At 47.8% G+C, this 22765-nt stretch overlaps 2 protein-coding genes across 10 annotated transcripts in view; one reads left to right on the forward strand and one right to left on the reverse strand.

The window, feature by feature from the left end:
• Positions 1 to 1740, forward strand: part of LOC135106560 (glucose dehydrogenase [FAD, quinone]-like) — a 30703-nt gene extending 28963 nt beyond the window's left edge. For all 5 annotated transcript variants that reach the window (XM_064015767.1, XM_064015771.1, XM_064015768.1 and 2 more), the window contains 2 exons: positions 129 to 280; positions 500 to 1740. In XM_064015767.1, coding sequence (XP_063871837.1) covers positions 129 to 280; positions 500 to 734 — 387 coding nt within the window. In that variant the 3' untranslated portion in view covers positions 735 to 1740. The remainder of the gene's footprint in view (positions 1 to 128; positions 281 to 499) is intronic.
• A 280-nt stretch (positions 1741 to 2020) lies between these two features.
• The window catches only part of LOC135106561 (UPF0746 protein DDB_G0281095-like), a 106708-nt gene continuing 85963 nt past the window's right edge, over positions 2021 to 22765 (reverse strand). For all 5 annotated transcript variants that reach the window (XM_064015777.1, XM_064015774.1, XM_064015773.1 and 2 more), the window contains 4 exons: positions 10289 to 10398; positions 6775 to 7319; positions 4865 to 4997; positions 2021 to 4717 (listed from right to left, as the gene is read on the reverse strand). In XM_064015777.1, coding sequence (XP_063871847.1) covers positions 4597 to 4717; positions 4865 to 4997; positions 6775 to 7319; positions 10289 to 10398 — 909 coding nt within the window. In that variant the 3' untranslated portion in view covers positions 2021 to 4596. The remainder of the gene's footprint in view (positions 4718 to 4864; positions 4998 to 6774; positions 7320 to 10288; positions 10399 to 22765) is intronic.

Here is a 22765-nt window from a genome sequence, read left to right on the forward strand (position 1 = left end):
CTCTGTGACCTTTAAAAATAGTCGTGGTGAGGCAGCAAAGCGTTCCTGAATACTGGCCATAGTTATCTCAGAAATTTACTTGAGCTCGGCAGTCTTCCAGTATTCAAAGCGCCCCTTGCCTCCCTCAGCCACTGCGGAGCTGCTTGGCGTACCAGTTTGGCAGTGACGAGTACTGGCGGTGCTTCGTGAAGAACATGGCCACCACCTTCTACCACTTCGCGGGCACCTGCAAGATGGGCCCCGCCTCGGACCCCTTCAGCGTGGTGGATCACAACTTGAGGTAGGAGACATGACTCAAGTAGTGCCTCTGGCTTTTCTCTCCTTGATGGGTCAGCTTTATGTAGAACTGTGTGTGGTGGCATCTTGTTTGCTGCCTTTCGCACACAAGCTTACTATAGGTGACTTGTTTCTGCCTCATGCACTACACACAGTAATACTGGCAGCTTAACCAGAATATTCAGAACGCCACCTTGATCCTCTTCCTTCTCCCCGGACGCAGAGTTAGGGGTGTGGCAGGACTGCGGGTGGTGGACGCCTCGGTGATGCCGGTGGTGGTGTCAGGCAACCCCATGGCGGCCATCATCATGATCGCTGAGCGCGCAGCGGACCTTTTGAAGGAGGAGTGGGGCGCCACGGCGGGTGTGGTGGGCCAGCAGTATTCGTCCACCACCCACGTGCACCAGGAATTGTCATCAGGATCGTCTTCCTCAGGTTACCAAACTGCCAATACTTAAACGAGGATTGGCGGCGCGGCGGCGGTGTGTCTGTAGTCGGGGAGATGAAGTATTCTTCCTCCTCCCCTTCTCTCACTCCTGCATGTTGTCAAATACTGTCAGCTTGCCTAAGTTCGTTTAAGAACATGCGCGTCACCGCTCATAACCCGTGCACCACCGCCGCCGCCGCCGTTGTCCCGAGGCTCAGAACGTGCCATAATTTGGTCGCGTGGAGTGACAGTGTGTACGAGCGGGGCCGAGAGGTACGCTGCCCGCCATTTGCTTTTCACGATTTTTGTCCTGCTGAGCCCCACCGCTGCATTTACTCCACGCGGCCACTCCCCCCACTTACAGCTGGGCGGGCGGGAAGGGCAACCACTACAGAGAAAGCCTGAAATTATTCTCATTTTGTATATAAAGCATGATTATCAGGATCATCAGGATTATCAGGATTATACAAAACGCCACACAGGTTGTAGGTATCAGCCGTATATCCCTTTCTGTGTGTATGAAGCGTGTTTACTTCCTTCCCATCCCTGACGCTTGCCCGTGAAGGCTTGTGCATGACGGAGTCTGGTAAGGGACGGGCGCCCAGCCTCACCGCTCTTCGGGATCTTCAGGTCTCATGCCACATTCCTTCAGGACACACTGATGTTTTTATAGCTTAAGTTACACTGTATCTTGTTGTTGTTGTTGTGATGTTATTGTCTTGGAGGTTCTTCTGGTGAGCCTGGAAGCAAAACACAGGGGTAAGGAAGCTCTACTGTACACCACTTTACTGTACATACTCTTGCTGTACATACACACAGCGTGCGCACCAGTGTCGCTGGGTTGCACGTAGGGTGATTCTCAGCGTGCTTGGAGTGTGGTGAGGAGCTGCTGCTGCCCTGTACATAGAGGTAGAAGTGGCGGCAGGCTGACGTGCCCCTCACCGTCCTGGCTCAGCATGTTCCTGTGGTGGTGAATGTACTGTCTGTGTGTACTAATGTACCTGAGCCTTCCTGTACAGAATAAATGTACATATTGTTGATATGTTTAATGGTGTACACATCATGGCGGTGAGTGTAAATGCTTTAGAAAGTTTACGTTTCCTTGAAGGTGTCTGCTGCCAGCTTTGCTTGTGTTTATTGTTTATGTATTATGTTTTTGATCTTGAGTGCATCATTGGGTTTGGGTGAGTGTGAGGCAGCGGCAGGGCGGCGCCGTCCCGCTGGCGTGGCTGGCGAGGCCGCGGTGGATTTTTGGTTTCAGCGGCCTCCTCGGTGCAGCGGGACTTACCACGACCAGGATTATAAAAACGTCAAAGGTCAAAGGTCTTGGTCATTTTTAATCCATCCTCCTTTTGTACAAGTTTAATGTTGTGAAGAACAATAATTATCACAGTTAGTGGTGGACACACCTGGCCGGGTCAACCCCTCCAGGACCAGCCCTTCCCCTTCCTCAGGTAGTCATTACAGGTGACTAGCCTCGGGAATCGTTAGTCCTTGACGGCGGGGCGCCCGTGCCGCTCTCGTATAGCGAGAGGCTTCTCTGCTGCTTTCCCTGTGTGCCGAGAGCCTGTCTCAAGGTTCGGCCACGATCCGTGGTCCCTGGGCTGGCCGCCTGCTCCTCCCCAGTCTGCCGCCCACGCGCTATTTAACCAAAACCGACTTCAGAGGAAAGTATTTTAGCGTTTGCTGAAATTATGGGAGATCAAGCAATTTATAATGAATCATCTTTTGGAGATCAATGAAAGTAATTACAGCATAATCAGAAGGGAACCAGGTTTGTGGTGTCGCGGATGTCAGCAGGCGGCGTGCTGGGTGTTCGGGAAGCCTTGATGAGGACCAGTCATGCATCAACAGTTTTTCTTCAACTTTCACTATTTTGCCAAAACCTCTTGATCATAAAAACGTGAAAAAACTCTGCGGCCGCCACACATCGACAGTTACGAAGCTTTCTGCACACAGCCGAAGCAACATTAGGCTTACTTTAGAATTAATCATCAGCATCTTATGTACAAATATTTACTGAACTAGAAATAACATTGCCGCCCCATGGCAGGTTGTCCTTCGCCCGGCACAAGACTCCTCAGTCACGCTGGGCCGAGGGAGGGAGATGCCTTAACTGCAGGAGGGAGTACACTCAGTCGCTGCAGACGCGAGGTCGTGTCCTGCTCATCAAGGTTTGACTGTCTCGGTCAGTGAACGAACGAAATGAATTCTTTTTATTAAGGAAGACGCAGACCATTTTAAGAAAAAAGCTAAAAATGTATATCTTCGTTGTGGTGTGGGTGTATTTGAAGGTGTCAGGCTGCTGGAGGGAGTCTCGACAGCCTCATTTGTCGCCTGAAAATTCAGGTGTCAGGGGTAAACAGTAGGCAGAGGTCCTGTAGCTAACGCAGTGTTGCAGCTGTGATCGCACTGCAGTCACCAGAGATACGGCGACGAATCAGCAAAGTATCGCGACACAGCACGGGGTCGCTAGCAGAGGCCAAGGTAATAAAACAATGCACTCTGTCGGCACGTAGTACACAGACTGCATCAATATCGTATACCTGATGAGGAATATATTTCTTAGATTTACCAAAGAACCTCGTGTGTGTGTGTGTGTGTGTGTGTGTGTGTGTGTGTGCGCTATAGTGAGTTACTAAGGAGTATCGCATGTTGGCGCCGCTGACGCCACGCGGCACAGCGAGTGGCTGCTGGTGCAGTCAGCAGGTGCGGCCTCGGGGACCAAGGGCGGCTGGTGGTGGCGAGAGTCATGTGATATCACGCTTGAACAGAGCGCCAGGTGACGCCCGCTCATCAGCACGCCAGGACACTGGTGCCTGGTCGCCCATCCCTCACGTCCAGGCAACAAGCGACGCCCCTGTGTTGTGTGTTTACACGTAGTAAGGTTATTGCTTCAGTTGCACTGACTAATAAACTAAGACTGATGACAGTGTTGGGATTTCATCCGATATAAGTTACAGCATATTGCTCGCCATCTTGTCTCACGGCTCCTTCAGCATAGAAGTATCCAACGTATCACCGGATATATATATATATATATATATATATATATATATATATATATATATATATATATATATATATATATATATATATATATATATATATTGGGAATCCACACATCCATTCGCTTCCTACACTCGGTATGATTTACTGAACATGCAGGAAAAAATGCTATGCCTGGGCAGACTCTCGCTCTCCCCTGCATAGGTGTAACAAGTGTGTGTGTGTGTGTGTGTGTGTGTGTGTGTGTGTGTGTGTGTGTGTGTGTGTGTGTGTGTGTGTGTGTGTGTGTGTGTGTGTGTGAGCCACCTGAAGTCTAGCGCCACAGCCTAATGTTGAATTACAGAATAACGCTCATCTGCGTTGAGTTATAGTTTACCCAACATCCGTTTTCTGAAGTATTCATAGAAAATGAAAATTGCGAGCCTAGACTAATGTAAGTTAGGGTGGTCCGCCAGACTTCAGACGTTCAACCAGACAGGGAGAAACAACTTGGCACATCATGTCTTTTACCGAGAGTGTCACGTTATGTCATGAGTGGCTTGGTGTGTTAGTGTTTAGAGGGTGTTAGTGCCCCACCCTGGCAAGTGTACGAATGTCTCCACAGCAACACTGCACCGCCGCGGCGAGCGTCCACAACAACCACCCGAAGTGTCTTGTTGTCCTGCACCGCCCCGCGTCACTGCTGGAGCATCGGTATTAATGTTTTAGCAGAGTTAGTCACTGCGTCCCTGCTGCGGGAATGCCCGTCATTACTGTCCTGCGGTGCGGGTGTTTGCTTCACGCAGTGTTCTGTAACGCGCTTCACTACACACTTCCATTCCTTGGCACCTATGCATGTCAGCCTCCTGAAGCGGTGCCAATGTCCTGCAAGAGGTGGGGCCGCCCTATGAGGTGTAAGGATGCCTAGAGCCGACCCACCGACTCTCTTGCCGCTGGTCGAGTCCGTTTGGTCCTGAGGAGTAGTAGGACACGCGCAGGATGCCCAGGGGGTCCACGTAGCCGTGCCTGCGAAAGGTGGACCGGGAGTGAGCTAAGGTTTGTGAGGCTGTGGGTTATTTGGTGCTGACTTAACATATGCGTGTCATCGGCGTGTGTCATTACTGCATTCATCTTGTGAAGGGTGGAGGCAGCGGCGAGGCGACCTGCACTCACCTTCCTATCCTGCGGCCGTCCGCGTACAGCTTCTCCACGTGGAACTGGTTGCCCAGATCGTAGTTGATGGTGAAGGTGCCGCCAAGGGGCATGTCACTGGTGTCTGCGGGATCCTTGCCCTCGAAGGCGCCACCTGCCGATAGAAGGTTGGTTAGTGCCGTGTCCTGGTCGCTACTTTTCCTGCTCTATTAAGACTTTACATATTTGTACATTTTACACGCGCTCTTGTACGTCAGCGTGAAGGAGGGAGTGTTTCAGTTGACCAAACACTCCGCTCTGCTTGCTGGGCGTGCCTGTTTACGCTTTGTTTAGCCTTTATCTTTATTCTTTCGTGCAGCATTACTCCATTACACCTGTGCCTGTGAAACCCGCTTGGTGTTGGTGCTGGTACCGAGGATAGTGTGGTGTGGGCGACACTTTGGTGCTCGGTATACAGCAGTGATTCTCAAGCTGGTGAATATGAATGTGTTCACCTTAAGAAGTCTTGTAACCAATGGCGTGCCCTTTATGGTGGACCTCTCTCCACCTGCCCATCACTGAAATTTGCTCCGGGATGACAACTAATTAGGTGGTGATTGTTATTGTTGTTATTGTTGTTTTTCATTGCTTGAAGAGGGAAATTTACTCCGGGGTGATGACTGATTAGGTGATGATTGTTATTGTTGTTTCCATTGCTTGATGACGGAAATCTCCAGACTAAAAAGACAAACGTCATAGCGATACTCACCCACGAAGAGTCCTCAGTGATGATTTTAATTAACATTTAATTTTTCCTTTTGAGAGAGAAAATTAGCGGGTCTTTTTTCCTTCTACCTTTGGGGTTTCCTCTCGTGTATCGAAAATATCAGAGATCAATTTTCTAAACTTAGTGAATCCAACCCATCCTTATTTACAATGGAGGAAAGGATTTATTTTATTTTTTTTCGGGAATATCTTGTGGGAGGAATATTCGTGGGGGAGTTTGATTTATCAGGGGAACTCGTGGTGTACGCTGCAGTGCGACTAAGCCACTAGAACAACATATATTAACCACCACACAATTTAGAATTAGACACGTATTAGCGTAACAACTTAATAACCCTGTTTGCGCGTACCCTTGTTTGGTAACCATGTGAGTGTAATGACTTGATTCACCCCCCCCACCCTCTCTCTCTCTCTCTCTCTCTCTCTCTCTCTCTCACCATGTCGTGGGGTTTATAGTGGCCACGCTAAGGTCACTCCCGCCTCCCAGTGTTGAAATGGACTCGGGGGCGCCACCCCTCCTGCGCCGCCCAGTGTCTCTGCCTCTTGTTACTTGTTTCGTCATTCTCGGCGGCGCCACGTTTTGTATCACTTAACACGCATTAAATTACAGCACTTTATTTCCGCGGTGAAGGAAGGGACGGGAGGACTGTGGGGTTTTTGCAAAGGTGGAAGGATAGTGTGTGTGTGTGTGTGTGTGTGTGTGAATGTGGAGGGAAGACATGGGGCTTGATTGTGTAGAAATGAAGAGCAAGAAAAGGAACGGGTGGAATTTTCGTGTGTCATCCCTGGCGGAGGGGACGATGGCCGTGACGCAGGCGTGACGGGCGGAGCGGGCAGGAGTGTGGCGCGCGGGGGAGGGAACATGGTGGCCGGAGGGGTCGTGGAGGTCAAACCTTTTCAATCCTGACGCGTATACGCCGCTCGTAAATTGGTAATTTCGACCGTGAAATCCCTATTAAGTTAGTTTCCATTTTTGAGAAAGGCAACACTTGGTCTTGTTACCAGTGGAGCGTTAAGTGGTGTATTTTTTTCTTTCTTCCCCTGCCTGGCTTGTTGTGCTCCCCAGAACCTCCGTGACCCGAGGGAAGGAGGCAGGGCGTGAGGGTAGCAGGCGCCCCTCCAAAGGCCCCTCCCAACTCCCTCACAGGACACGCTAAGATGCTTACCTGTTTGGGTCTGACTTTGAGAGGCGCTCTGCTGCTGCTGCTGCTGCTGCTGCTGCTGCTGCTGCTGCTGCTGCTGCCACGGCCGCTGTTGTTGTTGCTGTTGCTGCCATGGCTTCTTTTGTGGTTGTTGTTGTTGCCACGGCTTTTGTTGCTGCTGCTGTTGCTGCTGCTGTTGCTGTCCTTGCTGTTGTTGTTGTTGCTGTACTTGCTGCTGTTGTTTTTGTTGTTGTTGGCTTTGTGGTTGTTTGGTTGGTTCCCACGACTGCTGCTGATGTCCCTGCTGACTCTGCTGCTGACTCTGCTGCTGCCCCTTCGGCCGGTAATTAGGGTTCCAGGGCTGTCGGTCCGCCAGATGCTGGTAGGCGGCGGGGTTCACCTTGCCCACCTGCAGTCTGCGCTGCCGCACGATGCGATACCCATCGTCGTCAGCGATGTAGTCGAACAGGCGCAGCAGGCCGTTGGGGTCCACCCAGCCGTAGGTGCCGAACACTGTGCCGTCTTCCAGGCGCTTCTCCTTGCGGTACTGCCCCGTGTATGTCTGGAACCTGCGGGAGGGCGTCATGGTGTGAGGGTGTGAGGGAGAGGCAAACATTCATATTACCATGACTATTAATGAGAAAGTGATGAGATGCCACTGTTTTATTAAGCATTATGTAGACATGATACCGTAGCCACGTGTTGAGAAGATTACGTTATCATATCAAATTAGTTTAGCTTAGATGGCTTATTGAATATACCGTACCAAGGCATTCCTAAAGAACACCGCGCTCAGGTTGCATTGCGATGGGTGGGGTTAGCTTACAATACATTCCATAACACTAATTAACTTAACGTGGCGGAAGACTTACACCGAAAGAAACATATGGATGGCTGATTTACTAATTACCTTGTGTGTGTGTGTGTGTGTGTGTGTGTGTGTGTGTGTGTGTGTGTGTGACCCGAGGATTCACGTGAAATATTGGCTCATTAACGTGGCGGTGCGGCCTTCCAGGTGCGATAATTACCCTTTACCTGGGGACGTGCGCGGGCAGGTGAGGGAGGGAGAGAGGGAGGGAGGCAGGAATTACCCGTCTCTTGACTCCATCTTGGTCTTGGGAAATAGAGCAGGAAAGGAAGGGATGGGAGGGATGGAAAAATAAGAAGAAGTAAAGGAAATGCAGGAGGAGCAGCAGGAGGAGGAGGAGGAGAAGGAGGAAGGGGAGGGGAAAGTGACCAAAAAGAAGAAGGATAGGAAAGGGGAGGGAGGGAAAAAAGAGTAAAGGAGGGGAGACAAAGGTGAGCGTGCAAAGAGAGGAAAAGAAAAGAAATGTGAAGTAAAGCAAATGTGGTTAAGAGAGAGAGAGAGAGAGAGAGAGAGAGAGAGAGAGAGAGAGAGAGAGAGAGAGAGAGAGAGAGAGAGAGAGAGAGAGAGAGAGAGAGAAGAAAACCACAACTACAGAAGATTGCGTAATAATAAACATAGACGAAAACAAGAAAGGAGGAAAAAATAAGAAAGAGAGAAAAGAAAAAGAAAAAAAATGAGCCAGGAAAGAAGAGAAAGCGAGAGAGAAAAATATTACCTAAGACTGTGACAAAAGAAGATAAACAGAGCAAGAGAGAGAGAGAGAGAGAGAGAGAGAGAGAGAGAGAGAGAGAGAGAGAGAGAGAGAGAGAGAGAGAGAGAGTAAACAACGCAAAAGCACCCACGCCCACTCGATGTCAGGTGTGGGCGGCGACATCCTGGAGGGGCGTGTGGGTGGGGCGCCCATGTCGTCCTTACTTACTGTCGCCCATCCCACTCCTGCTGACGACTTGAGGCGAGGGCGCGGAGGTGCATTGAGGCAAGGAGGGCACGTAGGAGGAGGAAGAGGAGGAGGAGGAGGAGGAGGAGGAGGAGGAGGAGGAGGAGGAGGAGGAGGAGGAGAAGGAGGATAATTTAATGTAGCGTGTCGCGATGGACGAACAAGAGGAAGAGGAGAAGGAAGAGGAGGAGGAGGAGGAGGAGGAGGAGGAGGAGGAGGAGGAGGAGAATAAAGAGGGTTCGGGAATAGACGATTAGAGGAGGAGGAAGAGGAGGAGGAGGGACATGACGGAGACAAAGTGGAGGAAAGTGCTGGAGGAAATGAGAGAGAGAGAGAGAGAGAGAGAGAGAGAGAGAGGATAAGAGACGATGAGGAATAAGTATCAAATGAAAAGGAAGGAAAGAAGGAATAAGGAAGAAAAGAAGAAGAAAATCTATAGGAGAGTAACATTGATACGTAGAAGGAAGAGAAGAGATAGGAGTAAATGGAGGAAGGGAGGGAGAGAGATAAGATTAAAACAAACAAGGGTGAAGAAAAAAATAAAGGAAGAACAAGAACAAGAAGAAATACAAATAAACTGAGAAAGGTAAAAAAAAAAATAGTAAAGAGAGGGAGAGAGGAGGAAGCAAATTTTAAAACAAGCAAGAATGAAGAAAAAATAAAAGAAGAAGAAGAAGAAGAACGAGAAGCAATAGAAACACACCAAAGAAGAGAAAAAAAATAAGAGAAAAAGAGAAGAAGAGAAGAAGACATAAAAAAATAAAAACAAGCAAGAAGGAATCAGACGAACAACAAGAATCACAAATCCACGAAGAAGAAAAAAGAAAAAAAGAAAAACATATAGATAGCAAGAGGTAAAGAGGACGGGGTGGAGGAAAAGAGGAAGAGAGCAGGTCAGGCGGCGACCCAGTGTAGGTTGTGAGATTCCCTGCAACAGCATCCAGAACGGTTCCCGCCGCCCATGCTCTGACCGATAGACCTCAAGACCTGCTGTTGTTGTTGTCCCGTATGCACGATATAGCGGCGCGACCTACCTGGCACGCGTCCGCAGGTGAGGTTAGCAGGGAAATACTTATATGGGTAGACAGATCAGGTGAGATAAAGATAGACAGTTACATGGATACATAAATAGATAGACAGATACCTAGAGATGGAGATTGATAGGTAAATTGATTGATAGATAGATAGATTGATAGATAGATAGATAGATAGAGAGAGAGAGAGAGAGAGAGAGAGAGAGAGAGAGAGAGAGAGAGCACTTGATAGAAGTAATAACGAGAGAAAAAAAAAAGAAAGAAGGGAAAGAAAAACAAGGACAAAAGTACTGAATGAATGTATTAGGGAGGGAGAGACAAGAAAAGGTGATAAACAGGAGACAGATGAAGGGGGAAGAAACAGCAGCAGAATAGTGAAGATTAAGACAGTAGTAGTGGTAGTAGTAGTAGTAGTAGTAGTAGCTCGTCATGCTTATATAGAAGAAGGAAGCGTGTGTAGAATAGATGCTTGCGGGAGGGAGAGAGAGAAGGAGGGGAGAGAGAGAAAGAGGGAGAGGAGAGAAGGAAGGAAGGAGAGAGAGAGGGAGGGAGGCAAGGATCACTACAGAGGTTAAGTAAAGTCATCGAGAGGCCTGATAAAGAGAGGTAATCTGTTGTCTTTCTCTCTCTCTCTCTCTCTCTCTCTCTCTCTCTCTCTCTCTCTCTCTCTCTCTCTCTCTCTCTCTCTCTCTCTCTCACCTGAAGTAGCGATCTGGTCCTTCGTCCGTCTGGATGTGGTACTGCGTGGGTGTGTGGCTGTATCCGCTCACGCCCACGCCCACGCCACCCAGCACGGCCCCCACCACCATCTGTAGGGAGAGAAGAGGGAGTAGGGGTCATTGCACGCCCACACTCCTCACCCACGCCACTCATCTCCTTCTAAGGCGCTTCGCCACGACCTTGTTGGGCGTTGAGTCACACCCGCTACCCCCGCCCACCCCAACCCACGCCCCCAACCACCCACGGTCCCCTTCCTCCCGCCCACATGGCCATTCCAGCCTGCCCTCCATCTCCCTCCGCTGCCTGACGCCCACAAGATGTTCCTCTACCTCCTTCTCTCCTTTTCTCGCTCCCCTCTCATTAAGTCACCCATAACATCTTTCTCACTCCCTCTGCTCTCTACCTTTATTCCTCTCCCCCTTATTACTCTCATCTTTCACCCATTTTACCCTTGTCTCTTTCCCCAATTTCCCTCCATCACCTCTGGACCGCCTCTTTCCTTTCCTTTTGTCGCCTCTCCTCATCACTATCCTTCACTGCCCCTTCCCTTTCTCCTCCTCTTCCTGCTCCTCTTCGTCCTCGTCATCCCTTCTTCCTCTTCTTCAAGGGGCTAAAAAATTACAAGGGGATGCTGGCGGGCGTCGAACTGGGGGTAACGAACTTGCAAGGTGGTCAGGTTACGTCTTCTACCACTGCCCCTTCCTGCCTTGCCCTCCTGCTCCCTCCATTCTTGCCTCTCTTCTTCCACTCATCCGGGAGGGAAGAAGAGCAAGATTACGGTTTTTCAGTTTTATTATTCTTTTATGAGATAATGTTTAAGTGTGTGTGTGTGCGTGGGGAGAGAGGGACGAAGAGAGAGAGGGAGACTAGAGGGAGAGGGGATGAAGGGTTGGAGAATAAGGAGGGAGATTAATGAGCCATGGAAGCCTTCGGTCACCTGGCAGGGGGCAGACGCACCTGTCACACGCAGACAGACGCACAACGATAGATACACACCCACAACTATGTATCCAAATCTACTCTGACAGTTTTAATTGATGCTTCTGAAGAGCGCCTCGAGTTTTTGTCTTCATCTCAGGGCCGGGGCACTTTTCATTATTACGAAGCTGTTTTTTTTTTTTAAGTTCCCTGAGTTCCTTATGGTGATGTAGTAGTTAGCGCGCTCGGCTCACTATCAGTCAAGCAGGGACAGTCTGGGCTTGTCTCCCTAAATTAATGTACCCTTTTTTTTCTACCATAGGACTACGATAAAGCGATTCCTTTGTTCTGCAGAAAGACAAGGCTACCAATCCTGACCCTTTGTAATCAATGACGCAACGAAGATTAGTAGGCAAGATATACAGAGATTTCTTTCCCTGTATGGTCAGCAACGCAACGAAAGACAGACAGTAAAGAAAGTTAATTCGAGACTTCTTTCCATTTGTTTTGTTTCTCTAATTTTCGCGTCGTGTAGCGTCACCTTTACCTTATTAATATGAAAGATTGATAAAGGCCAGACGCTCCCCTTCCATCTCGCCTTGAAATGGTATGTATTCGCGGAAGAGGAGAATGGGAAGGATGCGTCATGTCACCCCTTCCTGAGCAGTGACAGGAGAATGGGAAGGAGGGAAGGAGGGAGGGGGTGGGAAGGGCGTCTACCTGCTTCCCTAATGTACAAGTGTATTAGTAACCACCCTCCTCCTTTGTTTTTTTTTTTTTTCTCTCTCTTTTACGAACTGCTTTGCTGCTAATGACGGTGACCAGTTGACGTGTCTGAGGTGCGCGGAAAAGCAGTATTTTTTTTCCCCTTACTTCCCTTCTCCACTGGTTTGTGTTTGTTTTCCCTGGCTTGCATGTTTGACGTTCACTCCACACAAAGAAATCGCTGGGGAAACTTGAAGCGGAGACCTGTCCTTCCTCTTTACCTGCGCTGTCTCACCTGGTGGTCCGTTTACCTACCTGGCTTACTCTCAGTGTAACCTAAACTCGCACAGCAAACAGCAGGACCTTAATGAAGAGGAAATAAAGCCGCTAAACATCCCCTTCGTCAGTATCGTGTGTGGAAAGTTTAATGATCTTTACTCTTGGAGGGGGAGAGATGCCTGCAGGAGATGACTAGTGGAAAAAAAAAACCTTGTGTGTGTGTGTGTGTGTGTGTGTGTGTGTGTGTGTGTGTGTGTGTGTGTGTGTGTGTGTGTGTCCGTGGGGGCGCATGTTTTGCCCTCCTCCATGTCTCCCTCTGTCTTCCTCATGCACCGCCACAATTAGCGCCACCAAACCAAATGCACACGCGCTCTCCGTCCCACGCGCACACTACTACAGTTACCTCCCCTCTTCCAGCGCCTCCCCTGCTCTCCCCTCCCTCGGCTCCCTTCTCCCCCTCCTTTGGCACTTCCTCATTCCTTCCTGCCTACACTCAGCCCGATATGTACCACTAGAGAAAAAAAAAAGACTGACGCTTCCAAATACGCCCGTAAGACACTAAATAATGTCAAGCTGTGAGAGCCTTTAGTGAGGGGTGGCTGTGCAACGCCCTAGCGACCTTCTTACATATGTAGGCTCAGCGGTGCTTGGCCGAAGAAGGGACTGAGGGGTGTGGAAAAGGAGGTTGGTGGCAGGAGCAAGGGAGGGGCTGAAGAGGAAGCTTGTGAGGTGAAGAAAGGAAGGAAAAGAGAGCTGTTTGGCAGGACGGTGAGGGTGTGAGGAACTGAAGGGTCTGGAAAAGCAGAGGAGGAGTGGAAGAATGAGTTACTGGAGCGAAGAAAGGTAAAAAAAGGAAGTGTTTGACAGGATAGTAATGGTAGAAGGAATGGAGAGGTGTGAAAAGGAAAATTAGTGGCAAAAACAGGGTGGGGGTGGATGGAAAATGAAAGATAGGGTGAGAGACTAAACATCTGACAAGGTGATGGTAGTAGAAGAAGGAACTAGAGGGTGAAAATAGAAGGTTACGGCGGAGAGATAGAAGAAGAGAGCAGCGTATGGTGAAAAAAAAAATGCAAAATGCAGAGATAGGGAAAAAAAGATGAGATGGAAGGCAGGAAGGATTGACAAGGTGGTGATGGGAGAATCGACGATGGGAGGAGAGAGGAAGGTAGAGGAAATTAGAACATGATAAAGCGGAGGAGTAGAGAGAAAATAGATGAAACTGATTAAGGATAGAGGAGAGATGGGTAATGGAAAGGAGAAAGAGGAAAACAGAGAGAGAGAGAGAGAGAGAGAGAGAGAGAGAGAGAGAGAGAGAGAGAGAGAGAGAGAGAGAGAGAGAGACAGGTAAGGAGTGGATGGTGGCGGCGGGCCCTTGCTACCTGGTGACTTGCAGGTGTGAGCGTGACGTGTGTGGGGCGTTCGCCTGTCACTCACGAGACGGCGAGACGAGGGAGATAAAGCGGCGGGAAAGGAGAACTCAAAGGCAGCCTAAGGAGGAGGTGGCAAGGCGACTTAAAAGAAAGGAACAGAGAAAGGAGAGAGAGGAAGGAACCGACTGTAGAAGGAAACTGTATGCCAAGGGAACTGTAAGAATGAAGAGGAAAAATGCAAGATCGAATTCCCTGTGTTAATGCTCAAGCAGAATCGAAGACTGTATTAAAAAAGTTGTATATAGAAGTCGCTCGAAAAGTGAAGATGCACTAAGTTGGTCAGAAAGAGGATTAGAGACCATGTTAAGGAAAGTAGAGTATGGAAGAGAATGGAAAAAGAATGATACAGAGGAAGACTGTCATAAGAAGAATCAGAAATCATGTTACGGAGAAGAACACGGAACAGACTAGTAAAAAAAAAATAAAATAAAATATATCATACAGGCAAATTGTAAGGAGGAGAATAAAAAGATAACAAAAAGGCTAAGAAAAGAATATCAATATTGCATGAAGATGATAAAAGAAAAACCATCACAAGGGAGATCGGAAACCCAGTGAAGGATTAATGACACAGGAGCATTGCATGACGGGAAGAAAAGTCAGGCTGTCATCCACCTGAACCAAACAACACACGTCATACAGAATAGTAGGCCTGAATACACGTTGCTTCTCCCGTTACGTGCCTGGAGCTTGGTACGGGCCACACTCGAACGCTGGACCATCGAAGCAGTTATACAGCACCCACCACAGCGCCACCCACCACCACACACCCATAAATAACGTGAATAACTTACTGGAGACAACTCTGGGGAGGAGCAAACGGCCTCCCTGCCCACACGCCACACACCCCAACGCCCCTTGCACCATCCCGCCCACACTCCCCACGCCCAACTCCCCATCATACCCCGCGCCTACGCCCAACCCACGCCCATCCCACGCTCACGCTCGCCTCCTCTCCCGCTGAGAGGTGTGCAGTGGAGCGTGGGCACTCTAAAAGCAGCCTTGCCCCGCGGCGCACCTGGCCAGCGCACCTGAGGAGCCGCAAGAGAGAGAGAGAGAGAGAGAGAGAGAGAGAGAGAGAGAGAGAGGAGAGAGAGAGAGAGAGAGAGAGAGAGAGAGAGAGTCGTGACTTTAAAACTCCCAAGGGTACAGTTTCTCAAATACAAAAACAAGTACTCCCCAAGTAGTCTCTCTCTTCTCTCTCTCTCTCTCTCTCTCTCTCCTCTCTCTCTCTCTATCCTCTCTCTCTCTCTCTCTCTCTCTCTCTCATGCATCTTCATTAACACCCGCTCCCTTGCTTTTTTTTGTGCCTAATTTTGAAGCTTCTTTGTTCTTCTTTTGTAATTACGAGCACGTTCTTGTCTTTACGGCGCAGCATGTGTGTGTGTGTGTGTGTGTGTGTGTGTGTGTGTGTGTGTGTCGCAGCATGTGTGTGTGTGTGTGTGTGTGTGTGTGTGTGTGTGTGTGTATGTGTGTGTGTGTGTGTGTGTGTGTGTGTGTGTGTGTGTGTGTACAGGTAAGCCTCGAACCACTCAGAGTCAAGGTCGAGAAAACACCTGAGTACAGTGTTAATAGTTTTATCGAGTGAAGGCGAAGATTTACCTTCTCTGTCAACACTCTGGAGAAGGAGGAGGAGGAGGAGGAGGAGGAGCAGGAGGAGATAAACATTCGTTAGAGAGTAAAAATAACGAAAAAGAGTAAAGAAAAACAACATGAAGAAGAAGATAACTTTAAGACGAGGGGGCAGAAGGAAGGATAAAGATAAACAGTGTGTAGAAGAGAGGTAATAAAGAACGAGAAGTAAAATATAAAATAAAGAAAAGAACAGCAATAAGAAGAAGACAAATATGAGTGAAAGTTGAAGTGAAGTAGCAAAGAAAGCACAAGAAACAAGAAGTGGAAGAAGATATTACAAATAGCCAGGAGGGAAGATAAGAGGAAGAAGCAGAGGCGAAAGAACAGTAGCAGGCAGGGAGACAAATAAGGCAAGAAGACAAACAAGAACAAAGAAAAAGTACAGGAAACAGAAGACGCAAGCAAACAGGAGAAAAAAAAAAAGAAAACGGAGCGGAAAACAAACAAATGAAAAGCGCACGGAGAGGAAGAAATAAAACACACAGCCACAAATTGAATAACAGTACGAGGTAAGCGCGGGAAAATAAAAAAAAAGAAAGAAACACGAGAGGAAACAAGAAACGATAAAGGAGAAGCAAGACATAATAAGGGAGAGTTTAATCACAGTACGAACTGAACATAACTGGTAACGGGAGGAGGGAACGGAGGGAGGAGGGAGAAAGAAACAGTAATAAGTAGACATGATATTCTGAGACAGCGCGATGCTAAATGTAGTGATGAACCCGCGCAGTGGTGACGAACGTGTGAACTGCGAGATGGTGGTGTGTGTGTGTGTGTGTGTGTGTGTGTGTGTGTGTGAGGCGAAGTCAGTACTGCTGTGAGAGAAGGAAGAGGAGGATAGGGAGGAAACAGAATAAAGATACTAAATTAAAGAGAGGCGAAGAAAAAGAATGTGAGTGTAGAAGAACGAACGAACGAAGGAAATGGGATGGAATGAAGGAATAAGGAAGGATGGAATTGATAAGCGTCGTCAGTAACTGGCTTAGAAGGAGAAATAGAATAGGGAGATAGGAATAGAAAGGATGGAAGGGAGAGGAGGGAAACTTAGCAAGGGACATAACAGGTGGATGAGAGAACGGTGAAAGAAAATGGGGAGATAGGAATGAGTAAACTACGGGAGCTTGGGAAATGGGGAGGGAGAGAAAGGACTTGAGTATGAGAGGAAAGTGGGAAGATAACTAGGAGGGAGGAGTAGAAGGAAGGGGGGGAGATAACTAAGAGGGAGTGGGGGGTGGCGGAGGGATGCAGGGAGTGGGGCATGGAGAGGGAGGAAAGAAGGGAGAAATAAGTGCGTAGAAGTGAGTTGGGTTATAGTTAGGGTGGGGGGTGAGAGGAGTGGAGGGAGTGGGGCGTGAGGAGTGGGGGGGAGGGAGGGAGAAGTGGAGGTAAGGAGGGAATAAGGCAGGTTGCAGCCAAAATCAACAGAGCAATGTTGACCCGTGGTGAGGTGACCTGGCAGGGCTGAGATTAACGGTGCGCGGGTCTCCCTCACTCACGCCACACACACACACACACACACACACACAGGTGCCCAACGGTATGCCCAGTCTTGCAAATTTCGTACCCTTTGAAGGTGGGCAGCGGTACCGTATTATCATGAGAGAGAGAGAGAGAGAGAGAGAGAGAGAGAGAGAGAGAGAGAGAGAGAGGGTGGTGGGGAGGATTCTAGAAATAACTTCCGCGGTTCTTTTAATAGTCATTCGCTATCTATCCATCTCTCCCGCACCACTGCTGGAAGTCGGGACACCCACACCTCTCTGTTTTCCGTGTATTCCTGCACCCCACCCCCTCCACATACACACACGAGGGGGCACCAACGGGACCACAATGCCCACACACCCTCGGCCTTTTCTGCGCATCACAAAGCACATAAAACACGCGGAGGCGGAGATAACGGAGATAACAATTAGTAAAAGGGTGTGAATTTCGTGGCTCGCTCGTTAGAATTTCCCAAGGGCGTGATAATCAGTGACTGACAATCAAAGGGAACACGCGATCATGAATAAGAGAATCAGGGCGAAGTATACTCATTCCTCTCTCCCTCCCGAAGCAGTGGGTGGCGAGAAGGACCTAGGGGTGGGAGGGAGTAAGTCATTCCTGATTGGCTGACTGACGTAAACGGGAGGTGACAGCGTCAGTCACCCTGCACTAGATCAACAGACAAGTCAAGTCGGGTGAGATGTTTTAATTACGATTTTTGCGGGCGCGGTGACGTGTGAGTGACAAAAGGTGCATTCAGATGTCGAGGCGAATGCTGCGACTAGACGGGCAGGTGGACAGAAGCGGGGCACCTGTGAAGATGCGTGAGAAACAAGTGGATTATCTTAGCGAGCGGGAGCAGGTGAGAGGCGTCATGTTTTGTTAAGCGGCGCGGAGTGATGGCGGTGGTGGTGGTGGTGGCGGTGGTAGCGTCATTCCTCCTCCGGGCCATCACTTGGTTCTCCCGTTGCTCTTTTTATAACACTCATTTTTAATCCATGATCTCAGAAGCTTTCCTCCTCATCATGTCCGACCCTCCCACCCTCCCTCATCTCCTCCAGCTCGCTTCATCATTTTCAAGTCTTCTTCTCAGGACCTGTTTTCCAAGTTTGCGGTTTTGCGAGGAGGGAAAGCCATTATCGTTTTCGCGTCATTGACTTTACGGGGCTAAAAAATGGGTGATGCAAAAATAGTTAACAAAAATATGGTGGTGGTGGTGGTGGTGATGGTGGTCGTTGAACTGAACTGCGGGAAGGCAAGCAGGGGAGAGAGAGAGAGAGAGAGAGAGAGAGAGAGAGAGAGAGAGAGAGAGAGAGAGAGAGAGAGGGAAGGGTGGCATTTCCTTCGTGTGACAGACTTTCTCAAGGTAACATAACGTACCCAGGATAACCGTAACAAAAAAAAAGAAAAAGAAAGAGAAAAGATAATCAACGGAACAACTCTAGTACTACAGAAGAAAACGACCGCCTAGGAAACTTAACATTCCCTCATAGAAAACTGGACGCGGTGCCTAAGGCGAGACTCAAACACTAAAGGGGGAAGGCGAGGATAGAAAACGGAATAATCTTGACCATTTCACCCGGAGACACGAGCTTGCGTTAATAAGGTACACCACGCGAGGCTCACCGAGTGCTGTACCTTGAAATTGGGAGAGCGGGAGGATACGGTGCTTGAGGGAGCGTGGAACGAACCGGTATGAGAGAGAGGGAGAGGGAGAGAGAGAGCGAGAGAGAGAGCGAGGAGAAAGCCAAGGTCATGACGAGGATGTGAAGGAATCTCCTGCTGTTGACTTTTGCACACGAGGTGGCAGCTGGAGTCCGCGCCGCACCGTCCTTGACCTTCCGGGGACGTTGAAGGGTCTGGAGTGCCTGGAGCCGGGCCGGGGCGGGGCGAGGGCGCGGCTGGGGCCAAGGTAGGGCGTGGGACTTGCCGTGGGACTGAAGAGGGATGCGGTACAGTGTGGGATTAAGGATTTCTTTTGTTTGTCCTTCGTTTTTTTTATCGATCTTTGTAGCTTCATCCTCATCGTTTGGTAGAGAGAGAGAGAGAGAGAGAGAGAGAGAGAGAGAGAGAGAGAGAGAGAGAGAGAGAGAGAGAGAGAGAGAGAAACCTGTCCATCGTCTGTACTGCAGGAAAACCCACCCACCCACCCACCCACCCCACTCCACTTGCTTAGAACCTGCCCACCCACTTTCCTACCCACTTACCCACTTACCCGCCACATCCACCTTGACCTGACCTGCGTGGATGTTACTTTTATTCAACCAGTTCAGTAACCGGTTGAGAAGAATAAGATGATTAATTAGTCTGCGTGTGTCTTCTAGGCTGTCTCTGTCTGTCACTCATCCACTACCACTACCACCACCCGGGGCTAGAGAGTGAGAGAGAGAGAGAGAGGGGGAGAGAGAGGGAGAGGGAAAAGAAGGGAGAGAGGGAGTGGGTGAATTAGTGAATGATTCAGTGAGAGTTGGATGGTTTCTCTCTCTCTCTCTCTCTCTCTCTCTCTCTCTCTCTCTCTCTCTGTGTGTGTGTGTGTGTGTGTGTTTTGGGGGATGGTATCGTGTCTCGCCACAAGAGGGACACTTTTAAACTTGTAAACAACACCGATATTCTGATCTATTTTTATGACTGTCTCCTGCAGGCCTTCACTCACCTCCACCCTCCAGCTGTACTTGCAAGCTGCCTCAAGGTGAACTCAGGTATTCTGTGGGCTTGGGTATGTGGGGGGTTTTGAACTTAGTTTGTAGTCAAGAGTGAAAAGCAGGTTCGTCTAGGAGGGCCCCATGGTCAGTATCCTTTAGGGTGTAGTAAATATATTAGATCAAATCAAATGAAGTCACTGTCTCTTCCACTTTTTGTCTTCTTTCTTCTCCTCCTCCTCCTCCTCCTCCTCCTCCTCCTCCTCCTCCTCCTCCTCCTCCTCCTCCTCCTCCTCCTCCTCCTCCTCCTCCATGAAGCAACGTTACCACACACAAACCTCTCCCTCCCATCCTCATCTAATGCATCTCTCACTCTCAGTCATCCCCCCTTGTACCTCCTTACCCCCTCCTCGTCACCACTACCACCACCACCACCACAGCCGCGTAACAGCCTCGACCAGGTAACCTCAGAGTGAAGGATTGCCACCAGGCCCTTTGTGTTACTGGGGTGTGGCCTTGTTGTGGTTTTAACTGTCATAACTGTTGTGGTTGTTGTAATGGTGGTGTCATTGGTGATTGGTGTATTGTTGGGTTGTTATTGTGATGTGCAGTATTGGTGGTGGTGGTGGTGGTGGTATTGTTGTTGTCTGTGTGGTTGTTGTTGGTGTTGCTCCTGTTGGTGTTGTTAGTATTGTTATTACTTTTGTTTGTACTTATATTACTATTGTACTTTTAGGTTTACTAATACGACTACTACTACTACTACTACTACTACTACTACTACTTAGGTTTACTACAACAACAGCAACAACAACAACAACAACAACAACAACAACAACAACAACAAAAACAACTACCTCTACTACCAGCACTACGACCACTACCACCGCCACCACCACTCACTCTAATAACACCCGAACAATGCGTTGTCACGGTCTCCATGATATACAATGCCTCTCGTCTCGTCGTCAGAGGGTAGAAATTGCGTCATAGGCGCACCCTCAGTAGGCCTAACTAGTATAGAGTACCTGTCACCTGAGAGACACGCCCCAACACTGTTCTGATTGCCTCACGTGGTTTGGGGTTGGTGGGTGAGGGACAGGGAGGGGATGGTGGTGGTGGTGGTGGTGCAAATGTAACGAAGTGTAGCATTCATGGAAAAACTTCAATTGTGCTCATGAGTGTGAAGGATGGTGACTGTCTTCCCATTGGGGATAAAAAAAACCATCAGGTATTTTAACCTCAACCATCTTTCACTTTTAAGCAAAGTTTAGAAAGTAAACTGAAGACACTTTAATGATTGATATAAACTTTCTATATCAGTATCATTATTCTGTTTTCACGATTTAAAAATTTCTAGTTTAGAGATTTTTTTTTAAACCTACATACTTTTAATTTCTTCCAGGTCAGAATCTTAAAGAAAATTGAAGAAAAAATCAATCTCATATTTTTTTTTTTTATCTGATGGTAGAGATGTGTTTTTACTGAAAGGAGACTCACTGTGCATGAACTAAATATTTAAATCTGTTCATAAAAATGGTGCAGAATTCCTTATTTCGTTCTGTTCTGTCCTTATGGCTTTGTTGTTGCAGCACCACGGAAGAAATGTTTTAATCACTACTCACTAGTCACGTGCTTTCAGTGAGATTCAGACTGAGACGCGGTGCTTTTAATACAATCACTTCACGGGTCCACCTTCGCTTGGCCTTTTTTTTTTTTTGCCTTACTTTGCACTCCAGAGACGCGGACGGCTGGCGGACCATCACAAAGGGAATGCAAGTAGTCACGTTTAGAATAGAATTACCTGTTTTTTTCTCCCTCTCTTTCGGGTCACATGTTTAGCGATGCGCATAATTGGTGTATGAATATTGGTATGAGATCAAATTTTTAGTGTAAAAGGATATATTTTGTGGTTTTGTGTGTAAGTTCCGTCATGCTCTTTCTTTTTCGTTTTTGGTGAGGTGGGCGTGTGGATGTGTGGACTCATTTTGATTTTTTTTTTTTTTTTGTTATAGTTATTACGATGAAATTGTCCGCTCGGAAAGAAAGAAAGAAAGAAAGAAAGGTGGTTGTCTTGGACTTTTTAGTACAAGAAAAAACTTTGATACTGACTCCCTTATGAACTTCTTAAACACACACACACACAAGGAATAGGATTACTGACTCTCTTATGAAGTTAACACAAAAGTAATGCTGATTATTGAACCTATAAACGGGGAAAAAAAATATATACTGTCTCATTTTTTAAGGTGTTAAGAACGTAATACTGGCAACCTTTTGAACTCTCATTTAAACTTGACATAAAAAAGAGTGCTGATTGAACCTATTAACGCAAAGTGAGTTACTGATTCCTTTTGAACTCACAAGAAAGTAATACCGTCTTTCTTTTGAACTCGTAAAAAAAATAAAATAAAATAAAAAAAACGTGTTACGGACTCGTATGAACTTACTAACACAGAAGCAAAACAGCAGCTCGGCGTTCACTCTCTGTAAAAACACACACAAGAAAACGAAGTGCGTCTGACTCACACCTGAAGTTCTCGGCACAAATCCTCGTGCTTTGTTGAGCGTGTCAGCACAAAACCATCGCGGCGTTGCTTGGTCTATATAATGTTCCCTCCCACTTACTGAGCGAAAGTGAAGTGACGCAGTCTTGTTCTGATACGCGAGTGCCTCCTTAACTGTAAACATAAAGGTACAAACAAACCTTTCATCCCACCTTGGTAATGAAGTTTCCATATCGTCAACTGTTTACTTGCATCTACTAATAAAGAAATGAAGCTGTTTTGTTATTTTTTGATAGAGGAATGTCACTTTAACTAAGTATAAAAGTACAAGCAGATCTTTCATTCCACTGTGGTATTAAGGTTTCAGTATCGTCATCTAATTATTTGCATCAACTAACCAAAACTAAAACTGTAATTTCAATTCACGAGTACCACTTTAACCGAAAGCATGTACGTAGACTCTTAATTTCATCTTGGTATTAAAGTTTCGATATTGTCAGTTGCTTATTTGTACCTGTTATAGCCAAAAAATAAAGTGGTCTTGTCACGATCTGATATACTAGTGGCATTTGAATTTCACGCATATACTCACATCCTTCATCACAACTCGGAATTCAGTTGTTTACTTCCACTTGCTGACCATAAAATAAGCACTCCTGTCACGTTCTAATACGCACAAACACATAATATTAAATCAGCGCGCATACCACAGACCTTTCACCTCAAACTTCAGTATAACAGAGTCAGCAATTTACTGGCATTCACCTGGCCAAAATGAAGCGGTTTCGTTAAGTTATGATACACAAAAACACAAGCGGAAGCAGAATGTTACTTTTTGCACCTAATACCGAATTCTGAAGC

Source organism: Scylla paramamosain, chromosome 13, assembly GCF_035594125.1.
Source record: "Scylla paramamosain isolate STU-SP2022 chromosome 13, ASM3559412v1, whole genome shotgun sequence".
In the NCBI taxonomy this organism is placed as follows: Eukaryota; Metazoa; Arthropoda; class Malacostraca; order Decapoda; family Portunidae; genus Scylla; species Scylla paramamosain.